The sequence below is a fragment of the Eptesicus fuscus genome, chromosome 2 (genome assembly GCF_027574615.1).
Source record: "Eptesicus fuscus isolate TK198812 chromosome 2, DD_ASM_mEF_20220401, whole genome shotgun sequence".
Lineage (NCBI taxonomy): Eukaryota > Metazoa > Chordata > Mammalia > Chiroptera > Vespertilionidae > Eptesicus > Eptesicus fuscus.
This window is the reverse complement of record NC_072474.1, coordinates 30301929-30315853: the sequence shown is the minus strand read 5'-3', so window position 1 is coordinate 30315853 and position 13925 is coordinate 30301929. Positions and strand designations below refer to the sequence as shown.

The following is a 13925-nucleotide window of genomic DNA, read 5'->3' as shown; positions in this document are numbered from 1 at the left end:
CTTGATTAAAGTATTGACTGTGTATGGAATTTAAGATTCGGAATAATTTACCAATGAACTTTGAAGACATTGCTCCCGTGCCTCACAACATCCAGTATTACTGATAACGCATTTAATGTGGTCTAACACCATTCCTTTTATTTGTTTTCTCTACCTGATACTCTGATATTTTACAATAATGGGTTTAAGTGTCAGTCTTTTTTTTTTTTTTTTTTTTCATCCTGATTAGCTTTCAATAAAAGTTTTCAATTTTTGTCTCTTTTCAGCTCTGGGAAAGAGGAGTGTAGGAAGCCCATCATCTTAGTCATTCATTCACTTATATGTAAACTTGGAGTTCTCCTCCCTGTATTTGGCCCCCCTTCTCACTCTCATCTTGTGGTGTCCTGGTGAACCAGAACCTGGAGTCTCTGAGATTCTGCAGATGGTGTGTTTTTCTACTTTGCTGCAGTCCCTTCCTGCACAGTCTGAGCTGTAGAGTTCTTGGTCTACGGGATTCCCCAAGTCTCCCATAAATGATTTGAAATACTCACTGATGGTTGCCCCTACCACCCTTATTTCTTTGGTTTGATCCTTACTCTTCCTGTTATGGTCAGTCTGCCATCTTGAATCAGAGAACTCTCACTCCAAGTAATGAAAGCATTTTGAAATGATTTGTATTTTTATATGCTTTGCAATACTTTGCTTCTTACCCTTCCCTTAAGCATATCCATCAAACCTCACCAAAATGTAAAAACCTTATAAATTATCTATTTTTTAAAGACATGTACACAGATATCTTTTAAAAAAAATATGTTTTTTTTAAATTGATTTCAGAGAGAGGAAGGGAGAGGGACAGGAAGAGATAGAAACATCAGTGAGAATCATTGATGGTCTGCCTCTTGCATGCCTGCTATTGGGGATCAAACCCAAAACTCCAGGCATATACCCTGACTGGGAATCAAACTGACCTCCTGGTTCACGGGACAACCCTCAACTACTGAGCCATGCTGGCCAGGCTAAATAAGCTATTTTAAAGTTATATAAAATGTCTGGTTTATTTGGCCATCCTTCAAAAAAGAGAATGCAATTTACATCTTGACCCCAAACTCTCTTTCCAGCAGTTCACCTATTATAGCATCCCCTTTCCCCTTTGGCCCCTTGGGTCTGACTCGGGAAGAGGGAGGAGAGTTCAGTAGTGTATGAATTCTCTGCTCTTAGTATCCTTTGGACCTTTGCAAACTTCATCTAGTACAAGCCTTTACTCCTTCCCACCCCCTGTGCTAATTTTTACTTTTAGTTTGTAAGGACTGTTACAGTTTGGCCTGTGCCCCAAGGTGACTTGAGGGAATCTGGCTTTTTCCGACCCTCTGTCCCTTTTCTCTTGCATACAGGGAGAAGGGGACTGAAACGTTCAGAGCCTCCGTAGTCATTCCCAGCAAGGACAAAGCTGTCTTCCTCCTGAGTTATGAAGAGCTCTTGCAGAGGCGGCTTGGGAAGTATGAGCACGTCATCAGTGTGCGACCCCAGCAACTGGTGGGGAGGCTGACAGTGGAAGTGAATATTTTGGAGAGTTCGGGCATCACGTCCCTGGAGGTGCTGCCCCTACACAACAGTAGGCAGAAGGGCAGTGGAAGGGCGGAAGGTGAGTGGTGCCTGCTGGACACGCGCTGGGGTAATGCAGAGCTGGGCATTGGCTTTAGAGAAATCTGTAAACCAGATGGCATCCCTTCAACAAAGGCTCTGAGTGTTTTTGGGAATCTAAATGAGTGCAACAAAACAAAGACAGTGCCCTGTACAATCTTTTTTTAAGCTAGGGTTTATCAAGAGAGTTAAAAATGTTTCAATTATTTGACACAGTAATCTCACTTCTGGGAACTTAACCTGGGTGAAACACCTAAAATATTGGTCATGTTATATGTATGAACCTGTTTGATAATTTGTAGTAGCAAAAACATTCTATCATCCTGAATATTCAATTATACAGGCATAATAAGTAAAATATGGTTATAAACACGATTCAGCATGTTACAGGGGAGAAAAGACACAATTGTACATACACTATAATGTTAAGTATGATAACTTTGTTAAATACAAATATGACAAAAGACTAAGAAGTTATATAAAATAATCATTTTATACTAGGGGTGAAGGATTATAGGGTCATTTTCTAAAAATTGGTTTTAAAACTAATAATTTATATTAAATAATCACTTGTGTTTTATCCTATAATACCCATAAGGCTTGGACAGATGGGTCCAAAATTGCATCAGAGCCCTGGCCAGAGTGGCTCAGTTGGTTGGGTATTGTCCCATGCACTAAAAAGGTTGCTGGTTTGATTCCCAGTCAGTGCACATGCCCTGGTTGCGGGCTCAATCCCCAATAGGGGTTGTACAGGAGGCAGCTCATTAATGTTTCACTCTCACATCAACGTTTCTCTCTCTTCTGCCCCCCCCCTCTCTAAAATTCAATACAAAATCTTTTTTAAACATATATTTTTATTGATTTCAGATAGGAAGGGAGAAAGAGATAGAAACATAAATGTTGAGGCACAAGTTGGTTTAGCTTAGTGTATAGAACTTTGACCTGCAGACCAAAGAGTCCTGGGTTTGATTCCAGTTAAGGGCATGTACCTTGGTTGTAGTCTCCTCCTCAGCCTGAGCCCTGGTCAGGGCGTGTGCAGGGCATGTGCAGGAGGCAACCAATCGATGTGTTTCTTTCACATCGATGTTTCTCTGTCTTTCCCTCTCTCTTCCACTCTTCCTAAAACTTAATGCAAAAAATATCCTCAGGTGAGAATTAACAAACAAAAAAAAAAAAAAAAAAAGAAAAGAAAAGAAAAGAAAAAAAAGAAAAGAAAAGAAAAGAAATATCAATGATGAGAAAGAATCATTGATCATCTGCCTCCTGCACTCCCCCTACTGGGGATCGAGCCCACAACCAAGGTACATGCTCTTCACCGGAATTGGACCTGGGTTCCTTCAGTCTGCAGGATAACGCTCTATCCACTGAGCCAAACAGGCTAGGGCTCAATAAAAAATCTTTTTAAAAAATTGCACCAGAGTCAGAATGACAAGATCATTGTGACATTGACATCAGAGAAATGCTAAGTGATAAGTGAATATGCAGAACCTTAATTCAGTCCCTGTGATTGCAAGGAAAGTGGCCCAAGATGTCTTCCTGTGTAAGAATATTTAGGGATGAAATTGGAAGGAGGCTGGGCAAATGACTTGATAAGTGGAATAAATTTAACACAATGCAAAAATAACCTGGAAACTACATCTCCACATGAGAAGTAATTTACTCTCAAACACTGGAGTGGGTCCTGGTCTGTAGGGGACTCAGGTCTTTTGTTATATGTTGACTCCAAACATTGAGTTTGACTCTCTCAATTCAGATCTAATTAAAATTTTAAAATATTGTCAGGATATCTGACATTCAGAAACGGCATCAGATACAATACACTATCCTTATGTCATATAGGCGGCTGTGTGTATGGTTAATGGATTCTAGTTGTTATTAACTATAACCTTGGTAAAAAATTACCTGGGCCCTTGTAAGACTCAGCTTGCGCATCTGCAAATCAGGGGTGATAACTTCTCATAAGGTCATTGGAACTGTTAGTGTGTGTGAAGTGCCTGGCCCAGAGTAAGAGCTTAAGAACTGTTAAGTATTGTCATTACTATTATCATCTTATATTTACTTATTTTCTTTGAAAATGTTACCACTTTTATTAGCTCATAAATGTGATTTTGGAGGCAGATCTTTGTCTGATTAGCTTTTATCTCCTTAAAATGCCTTTTAGAGAGTAGATATCTAAGTAAGTAGCTGCAAATTAGAGAATAAAAGCAAATATATGTATTTTATATATATAATTGCACCAGAGTCAGAATAACAAGATTATTGTGACATTGAGATCAGAGAAATGCTAATCTACCTATCTATCTATCTATCTATCTATCTATCTATCTATCTATATTTATACTAATAACAAAGAATGTTCTTAAATTTCATTGCTTCCTAATTATAATTTATAGGGATATTTTTTTATGTACAACTGTGTTTCAGAGGGAAGATTCTTTGACAGTTTGTAGGCTCTGAGAGAGCAGAGCAGCTGTGCTGTGTGTCTGGGGTGAATGCCCAGGACTCAATAGCTGTGTCCAGGCCCCCGGTAGGGGATTCTGAGGGTCCTGCTACAGTGATGAGAAGTATGTGTGTTTTGCCTACTTTTCAGAACCACTGTGACTCATCAGAGATGTGCGCAAGTGTTGTGTGTGTGTTATGTTTGGAGGGTATGAATCACAATTGTTGGCCTGAAAAGTTGCTTACTGTTTACATTCAGGGCCTGAGAGGAATTTTTCCAGACCATTGATCTCTTGGGACCTGTTTATTTTTAAGAAAATTGTTTTCCCAGCACTTTGTAGTGGAGCAATTACTTTCCCTCTAGAGCATGGAGGTTTCATAGGCATTTACCCGGGCCAGGTGCAGAGGATGGGTGCCTTTTTGCTCCTCATTCCCATCTTTCAGAGCTCAGCTGTTATTGTTTCTGCAAAATGGCAGCCTCAGCAGGAGAGGCACAGATGTTGTGATTTTTGTCTGGACACTTGCGTGTTTCCAAAAGAAATCCAGGGTAGAGATCAAACTAGGTTTGGCCTTGCACCAACATGAGTTGTCATTGCATGAATGTGGACCCAAGCCAGTACATTCCTCAGATGGAGCTGGTTGTGTTCAGAAGTCAGACTTTTGGAATTTCTCGAAGCAAATCTCAGACCACTGGACCCATTTTCATCTTTAGGGAAGCAATTCTAGATAAGGACTGCTGTGTGCTAGAAACTAGACTCAGCACTTTGCATGTATCATTATCTCATTCAACCTTTATAACCACCCTCTTAGAGAGTTTTTGTAAAATACTAAGGGTGTGAGTTTAAATTCCCAGTCTCTCCCTAGTTATATAAAAATGCAATAAAAGGCTAAAAGCAATATCACCTATTTTCGCCTCAGTTTACTTTCCTGGTATATCAGGATTGGGCCCATGGCTACTGTATTGTCAATGAATGGGCTCCTTCTCAATCTATAAGCTAATTCTGTGAGGTGTAATTTGGATGCCAAAGTGTTATACTTTCTGGGTTATTAAAAAGTGTAACTCATGGTTCAGAATCTAAAAGATGACAAGCTAGTGTATAGTGAAAAGCAAGACTCCCTCTCCTATCCCCTTACCCCCAGTTCCTCTCCCCTAAAATATTTTGATGATTTATGGGCTCGATAGAAAGAGTATTTGAAATTCAGACTTTCCTAGAACATACTTGGGCTGTACTCCAGTATAGATATTCCATCTGTGTGACTGGTTCAAGGCTGGTTATTTCACTCTCTATGTTAAAATTTCAAACTTCCTATTGTTCCATGGCCCCCAAATTACTGCCCTTTCCCTGATTACAAATATTTTTTTGACAGAAAATTTTCATATGTGATGAAATCCGTAAGGGATAGGATTAAAATAAAATGAGGTAAAGAAAGAAATAAGGTACCTTGCCTGTTTTATTCCCTTTTGCTTTACCTCAGTGACTCTCAAACTTGGCTATACTTTTATTGTCACCAGGAGAAATTATAAAAAGAAAGAAATGTAGATGATGATTCTTACATTAAACACTTGAATTAGAATTTGTTAGGGTGAGGCCTAGGAAGCTGTATTTTTGGGTGTGGTAGTCTATGAATTTATATGAGAAACTAAGAATTTATATACAGAAGCTATATGAGGCCCTAGCTGGTTTGGCTCAGTGGATAGAGCCTCAGAACCTAAGGTCCTGGGTTCAATTCCAGTCAAGGGCTCAATCCCCAGTAGGGGGCATGCAGGAGGCAACTGATCAGTGATTCTCTCTCATTGATGTTTCTATCTCTCTCTCCCTTTCTGAAATCAATACAAATATTTTTTTAAATTGCTTTAAAAAAAGAAACAATGTGAGTGATTTTAACATGTTAATTTACTTGTAAAGCTAAAGTAATGCTGATTATTTTTTTCTACCACTAACCAGAATAAAGAATATAAATATATTCTTCATATTTTTTGCTTTTTTAAAGCACAGGTTTATTGAGGTTCAGTTTACATAGCTTAAAATATACTCATTTTAGGTGTCCAATTCATTGCTTTTTAGTACACTTGTAGCGTTGTACAACCATCACCACAATCCAACTGTAGAACATTTCTATCACCCCACAAAGATCCTTGTCATCTATTCCCAGTCACTCCTTGTTCCCACCCCAGCCCCAGGCAACCATTAATCCACTTTCTAACTCTAGAGATTTCAGGTAGCTCTATTTTTAAAAGCCCCCAGGTATTCTGATGCTCAGTAAATGTTGGAAACCCTTACTTTGGACTTCCCAGCAGAATTTAGGGACATAAACTAGGTCAGGATCTTGACCTACAGAAGCAGCTTTTAAATTAAAGAAAGTTATTTCTTTAGTTTCAGGTGCCATCAGAACACTCTGACTTTTCATCCTTCTTAAAATGTGTATCACTCCTCTTTTCTACCAACAGGTTTTTACTATTGGATATTGGCCAACATAGAATTACTTACACAGTTGGTGGGAAGTAACCTTGTCCCATATTCAACTTCTGCTCATCAACATAGAAACTTGAGATGGAAAAGTTCCAACAAGCTATCCCAATGGGGCTAGTGCAATCTTTCTAACACAGTCTCAAGCTTATTAAACTAGGTATCCCATCTTCTCTTGGAAAAGACAAACATGATTATTTGGTGTATTTTCATGTCAGAGAGCTTCTCTACTTTCCACAGTTTCCATCACAGCTTCCTGAACCTGTGGGAATTGTTCTTCTGCTCTTCCCATTCTTCCCCCCACCACTGTGAGAGAAGATGCTCTTACCTCCCAAAGCCTAGCTTAGTGTTTACCTTCATCCTGGCTTTTCCACACAGTCTGAATTCTTGTTTTCAAGAGTTATTTGGTGTTAGTTCCTACCCCTTTGTTTCCTGAGACTTTTCTTGGTACACTGACTTTGTTTCCAAGCCTCCCAGCTGAATTCCTAAGAAATCTCAACTTCTCATCTCTGTCAACACTGACAGACCCATATGATGTTACCCTAATTTGACATTAAAAGGACATTTTAGTTTCAGGAATGAGGAAACTTTCAACTGTCTTCTTGTTTCATCATTGTCTGATTAATCATTGAGTGGTGCTCTACACTCAAGAACCCAGTTGGCTTTTAATTTAAAAAATATTCTAAAAAGACAACCGACAGAATGGTAGAAAATATTTGCAAATTGTATATATGAAAAAAGTCTAGTGTCCAGGATATATAAAAAATCCTTGCAACTCAAACACAAAAAATATAAACAACCCAATTAAAATATGGGCAAAGGAATTGAGTAGATATTTCTCTAAAATAGATATACAAATGGCTAACAAGCATATGAAAAGATACTCAAGACCATTAGTCATTAAGGAAATGCAAATCAAAAGCACAATGAAATACCACTTTACACTCACTTGGATGGCTATAATAATAAAAAAAGAAACAAAGGGAAAATAGGTTTTGACAAAAATGTGGAGAAACTGGGACTCTTATACATTACTGGTAGTAATGTAAAATGGTGTAGCCACAATGGAAAACAGTTTGATGATTCTTCAAAAAGTTAAACATAGATTTAGCATATGACCTAGCAATTTCTCTTAGTATATATGCAAAATAATTAAAAACAGGTACTCAAATACTTGGATATGAATGGTCATAGTAACACTATTTACAATAGCCAAAAGGTGCAAGCAGTCCAAATGTCCATCAGTAGATGAATGGATAAATAAATTGTAGTGTATCCATACAATGGAATATTAGTCATCCATACAAAGCAATGAAATACTGATACATACTACAACATGGATGAACTTTGAAAACATTATACTAAGTGGAAGAAGCCAGACTCAAAAGGTCACACACATATTTATGATTCCACAATGGATGAATCCATAGAGATGGAGAGCAGATTGGTGATGGCCTGGGCCTGGGGAGAAAGCAATAGAGAATGACTGCTTAATGGTTACAGAGTGTTCTTTGAGGGTGATGAATATGTTGTAGAACTGGATAGAGGTGGTGGTTGCAGGACAACATGAGTGTACTAAATGCCACTGAATTGTACACTTTCTAATTTTATGGGATGTGAGTTGTACCTCAAAAACATACAATGAGTAAACTTATATTTTAGGTTGTTAGACTCCCACTTCTTCAAGTGCCCTGGAAGTAATGTTTGCTGTGCTCTTCAGCAGTTAGTTATGTGTTCCTTTACATGCCTTAGGAGGGCATATAATAGGACTAGGTGGAACTCAACCTAGGGCTTGCTTTTTAATCATATCACCCCTATGTAAGCTTCCTATAAAATGTGGGCCTTAAGATCATCCTAAAGACTGAGGAAGCTTAATTAGAAGAGAACCACTCGAAATACAGTTTCATTACCTCTCATTTTAAGATGAGGTTGGTGACACTGCAGCTGTCCTTGGGAATAGTTTCATGACCAGCCACAGGTCCTGTGAGATCAAGTCGCCTCTGACCGGAGACTCACACAATGTCTTGTATTTCAGTAAATGACCAAGAAGGGGTCAAATTGAATCTGTTTTAAAATCTTACGTTTTCTTTGTTTGGTTGGTTAATCTCATGACTCTTTCTTTTGTTGTGAAGGCCCTTAAGGATTGTACTCTAGGCACCTAGAATGGTGCCTGCCATATAATGGGTGCTCACTAAGTATCTGTAAAATGAACTTAGGAATAATCGCTGTTGGCAAAGGAAAGGCTGGTAGGTTTTCAACTCTTTCCTGGTTTAAGTTGGTTAATGTCGCCAGATCTTGGTGTAGACCATGTTTTGTTGTGAAGGAGGGATTAGAAGACAGAATTTGGTTCCAGGAGATTGATCACAAAAATCTAGAGCTCATCTTCTTTGTCAGGATTGCCAGATAAACTATAGGATGCTCAGTTAAATTTGAATTTCACATAAACAATATGTCCCATGCAATATCTGTGACATATTTATACTTTAAAAAAGGTCATTCACTGTTTATCTGAAATTCAAATTTAACTGGGCCTCCTGTGTTTTTATTTGCTAAAAACCTGGCATCTTTGCCCTATTAAAGCGCTGAATTATGATTGATTGTCACCCCAGTTCCAATTCCCTGTTGCTCTGTGTTCTCCCCCGGATCCAGTGTCCACCCTGCAGCTGGAAGGGCATGGCCCTGTTTGGCCTCTGTACATTTGCCAGAAAACAATCTGGTTGTTATGTGAGGGTTTCCAGCATTGTTCAGTGCAGAAATTATTCAGGTATGAATCATTTGGCTCCATAGATGGTTTTGTTTTGTTTGGTTTTTAATGCTGATGTGAGAACACATTTTATCTTCTTTGTTCTGACATTGGCTGTACTTCAGTCTGGGCCAGTTATGAGCAGGATGGCTCAGAGAGACCCAGGAGGTTGGCCTCCTCTCTTTAACTTGACATTGGTGCGCAACCCACTCTTCTCTGGAAGACCTCTTTTTGTTGCTGTCTTAGTTTGATGTGTGAGGTGGGATGTTGTCTGGGCATATGGCACTGTCCACCATAGCTGTGGCTGGAACCAGAGGTGGATCCAGGGCATGTGACATGAGTTACCTAGAGCATCTACCCCATTCACCAAAACAATTTCAAGATGATCCCTTCACTTGCCAACTACATGTCATTGTGTTGAGTCATCCCCATGTTAAATGTTCAACAAGCTTGCCTTGAGTTCTCACCATGTTCCTGGCACTGTGCTAGAAGCTTGGAACCTAAAAATATCAAAGATGTTGTCACTGTACTTGAAAAACTTAGAGTTGGCAATTTTTACAAAATATATATTTTATTGATTTTTTACAGAGAGGAAGGGAGAGGGATAGAGAGTTAGAAACATTGATGAGAGAGAAACATCGATCAGCTGCCTCCTGCACACCTCCTACTGGGGATGTGCCTGCAACCAAGGTAAATGCCCTTGACTGGAATGAACCTGGGACCTGTCAGTCCGCAGGCCGATGCTCTATCCACTGAGCCAAACTGGTTAGGGATAGAGTTGGCAATTTTTAAAAATTAAAAAAGTTTTTAATTGTGGTAAAAAACACACATAATATTAAATTTCTTTTAAAATATTTTTTAAATATATTTTATTGATTTTTTACAGAGAGGAAGAGAGAGGGATAGAGAGTTAGAAGCATCGATGAGAGAGAAACATCGATCAGCTGCCTCTTGCACACCCCCCTACTGGGGATGTGCCCGCAACCAAGGTACATGCCCTTGATCGGAATTGAACCTGGGACCCTTGAGTCTGCAGGCCGACGCTCTATTCACTGAGCCAAACCGGTTTCGGCTAAAATATTTTTATTTAAAAATCAAATTGCAGTTTATATTCAATATTATTTTGTATTAGTTTCAGGTGTATAGCATAGTGGTAATCAATCATGTACTTTACAAAGTGTTCCTCTTGGCATTTCCAGTACCCAATGGGCACCATACATAGTTATTACAATATTATTGACTATATTTCCCTATGCTGTACTTTATATCTCCATGTTTTTTAACTTCTAATCTGTACTTCTCATTCCCTTCACCTCTAGCACAACTATTTCTAAGTGTACAGTTTAGTAGTGTTCTTTATTCACATGGTTATACAACCAATCTTCAGAACGTTTTCATCTTCCCAAAATAACATTCTATATCTCCTTCCCCTAGTTCATGGCAACCACCGTTCTACTTTCTGTCTCTATGACTTTGACAACTCTAAGAACCTCATATAAGTGGAGTCACATAGTATTTCTCTTTTTGTGAATGGCTTATTTCACTTAGCAAAATGTCCTCAAGGTTTATGACAGAATTTTCTTCCTTTTTATGGCTGAGGAACATTCCGTGGCATGTATAGACTGCATTTTGTTCATCCCCTTATCTGTTGAAGGACATTTGGGTTCCTTCCACTTCTTGGCTATGGTAAATAGTGCTACTATGAATATGGTGCACACAGGATCCTTGAAATTTTAATTTTATTGGGTATATGACCAAAAAGTGGAATTAATGGATCACATGATAATTATATTTTTAATTTTTTGAGGAATTGCCATACTGTTTTCCATATTGCTATAACATTTTACGTTTGTAACAGTGCACAAGGTTTCTAATTTTTCCACATCCTCACCAACTACTTGTTATTTTCATGTGTGTGTGTGTTTTTAGTCCTCACCTAAGGATATTTTTCCATTGATTTTTTTTTTTTTTTAGAGGGAGGGAATATCGATGTGAGAGGAACACATCGATTGGTTGCCTCCTGTATGCGCCCTGACCAGGGCCCGGGCCAGGAAGGAGCCTGCAACTGAGGTACATGCCCTTGACTGGAATCGAATCTGGGACTTTTCAGTCCGCAGGCCGATGCCCTATCCACTGAGCAACACCGGATAGCCCATCTGTGTGTGTTTTTAATAGTAGCCATCCTAATGGGCATGTAGAGTCAGCAATTTTGAATAATAAAAAAAGAAAATCCTCTGTAAGGTTGAATCTATAAAATGACACTCAGGTTTTCTAAATTATTGGGCCATGTTTTGCCTGCATGCACAAGGACAATGTCGAGGAATTTAACACAAATCTCTCAGTCTCATACTCCTTTGCTGCTCCAGCACTGCTCTTGGTGGACCTCCATTCAGTTTAATTTCAAGTACTCAGAGCAGCAGTTTCAAGTATTTGAGGTCTTCGATGGACACAAAATGATATTGGGCAGGGATAATGGGTGTTTTTAGAGGTTAACTGCTTTTAGAATGTGTGAAGTAGTTACATTGTTTTCGTTTTTATGCATAGTTCTCTGAGGAAGTTAATGAAATAGGGAAAACAGACTCAGTGATGTATTCTTTCAGGAAAAAAGAGCATTGTATAAGTAGTAAAGAAAACGAATTTTCTAAGAAATCTGGGCAAACACCACTTAACTATAAAGTGATAAAATTGAACTCCTTCAGCTGTAAACTTACATTATTAGTCTATGCTATATGCTGCTGCCATATCTATACAATGCTATTTTCCTAAAGGATGTAACATACCAAATATCAAGATAGGGGAGAAACCCCCCTTCCAATAAGAAAACTATGCATATATATTATAAAGGACTTATGAAGGTATTAAACCAAATTCTTTCTCATCTTCATTGTCTTAACCGTTTTCTTTTTCCCGAAACCTAGCTAGTATTTTATTTTAATTGAGGTGTAAGGACATATAACATTATATTAGTTTCAGGTGTACAACATAATGACTTGATATTTATATAGATTACAAAATGGTTACCACAACAAGTCTAGCTAAGATCCATCACCACATATTTAACTGAGCAAACCCCCAAATAAAGACTAAGCTAGAGACAGAGCAAGGCAAAAAGTCAACCAATTTGCATTGCAGAAGTCCCTGAAGTCTCAGGCATTTGGGGCACCAGACATCTCAACAAGTGAACTTAAATGTGGGGCTACTTCCAAGAAGTCGAAAGTTTGTGTATCCAGTAACCGCACCTTCTTAGCTGGCAGGAGGCTGGAGGCTTCTTCTCTATGGAGGGCAAACAGTGGATCACCCAGATGAGGCCTGAGAAGTTCTCCTGCGCCAACAGCAAAACTCCCTAGCCAAATCGTTTCCCTAGAGGACTTGCCCACTTTTCCTTTCTTGGGACTTGACAATTCTTACTTTGGTGCCGTGGGGACCTTGGCAACAGAAAAGCTTCACACATGGATTTGGGAAGAATCATATCACAAAGCTTGCAAGTAGCCGGAAAGAGCAGCAGATAAAGTGGTCGCTGGGAAGTAATTTGCTAAGGGTTTAAGCATGAATAGTTATTCATGTTACTAAATGCTTTTTATTGTTCCTACTGGAATTATCATATACTTTCTCTTCTTTAATTTCTTAAGTGATTCATTGAGTTAATTTTCTGGTATTAAAACATCATTGTATTATTAGAATAAACTCCAAATGGTCATGATGAATGACCTTTTTAAGATTCTGCTGAGTTTGCTAATATCGTGCTTAAGAATATCTACATATATGTTCATGAACAAGGTTGCTTTTTTAGATGTGGGTCCTTAGAATTTATTGGAGAGTACCCCCTTCTTTTATTCTCTGGATGATTGTATAGGAGAAGGCAATTACATTCTGGTCTTCATGCTTTGGTTGTGAGAACATTTTTTCATTACTGATTAAATGTATTTAATGATTAAAAAAAAAGATTCATCACCACACATTGTTACAGAATTTTTTTTCTTGTGATGAGAACTTTTTAAAAAATATATTTTTATTGATTTCAGAGAGGAAGGGAGAGGGAGAGATAGAAACATCAATGATGAGAGAGAATCACTGATTGGTTGCCTCCTGCACACCACCTACTGGGGATCGAGCCCACAACCTGGGCATGTGCCCTTGACCGGAATTGAACCTGGGACTCTTCAATCCATAGGCTGACGCTCTATTCCACTGAGCCAAACCAGCTAGGGCTGATGAGAACTGCTAAGATATACTTTCTTAGCAACTTTCAAATATGCAATACAGTATTATCTCTCTCTATATATAAAAAATAGAGAAATATGCTAATTAACCGGGATGCCATAATGGGTCGACCAGATAGGAGGAGGTTGCACATGCAGCGTCAGGGGCCGGGCAGCAGGGTCCTCCATGCGCCTGCACTGGGGGAGGGCCTGATCAGCAGTGGCCGCAGCTGCTTCAAGGGCTGGAGAGCAAGGCAGCGCCGACCGGCGACTCGAGGGTGGGCGGCGCCGCATGATTTCGAATCGCGCTCTGGGCTCCTAGTTAACTATAATCACCGTGCCCATTACTTTTTCTTTTAATACTATGTTCATTTGCTTGAATTGTGTCTTTATTGCTACCATCAAAGGGTAGTTGCCCAATTATTCACTGTATTTTTGACAGCCATATATTTAAGA

General features: G+C 38.9%; 1 protein-coding gene across 1 annotated transcript in view; it reads left to right on the top strand.

The window, feature by feature from the left end:
* The window catches only part of ITIH5 (inter-alpha-trypsin inhibitor heavy chain 5), an 87629-nt gene that overhangs the window by 23368 nt on the left and 50336 nt on the right, over nucleotides 1–13925 (top strand). Inside the window, exon 5 of the mRNA XM_028130937.2 lies at nucleotides 1371–1621. Within this exon, the coding sequence (XP_027986738.2) occupies nucleotides 1371–1621 (251 nt within the window). The remainder of the gene's footprint in view (nucleotides 1–1370; nucleotides 1622–13925) is intronic.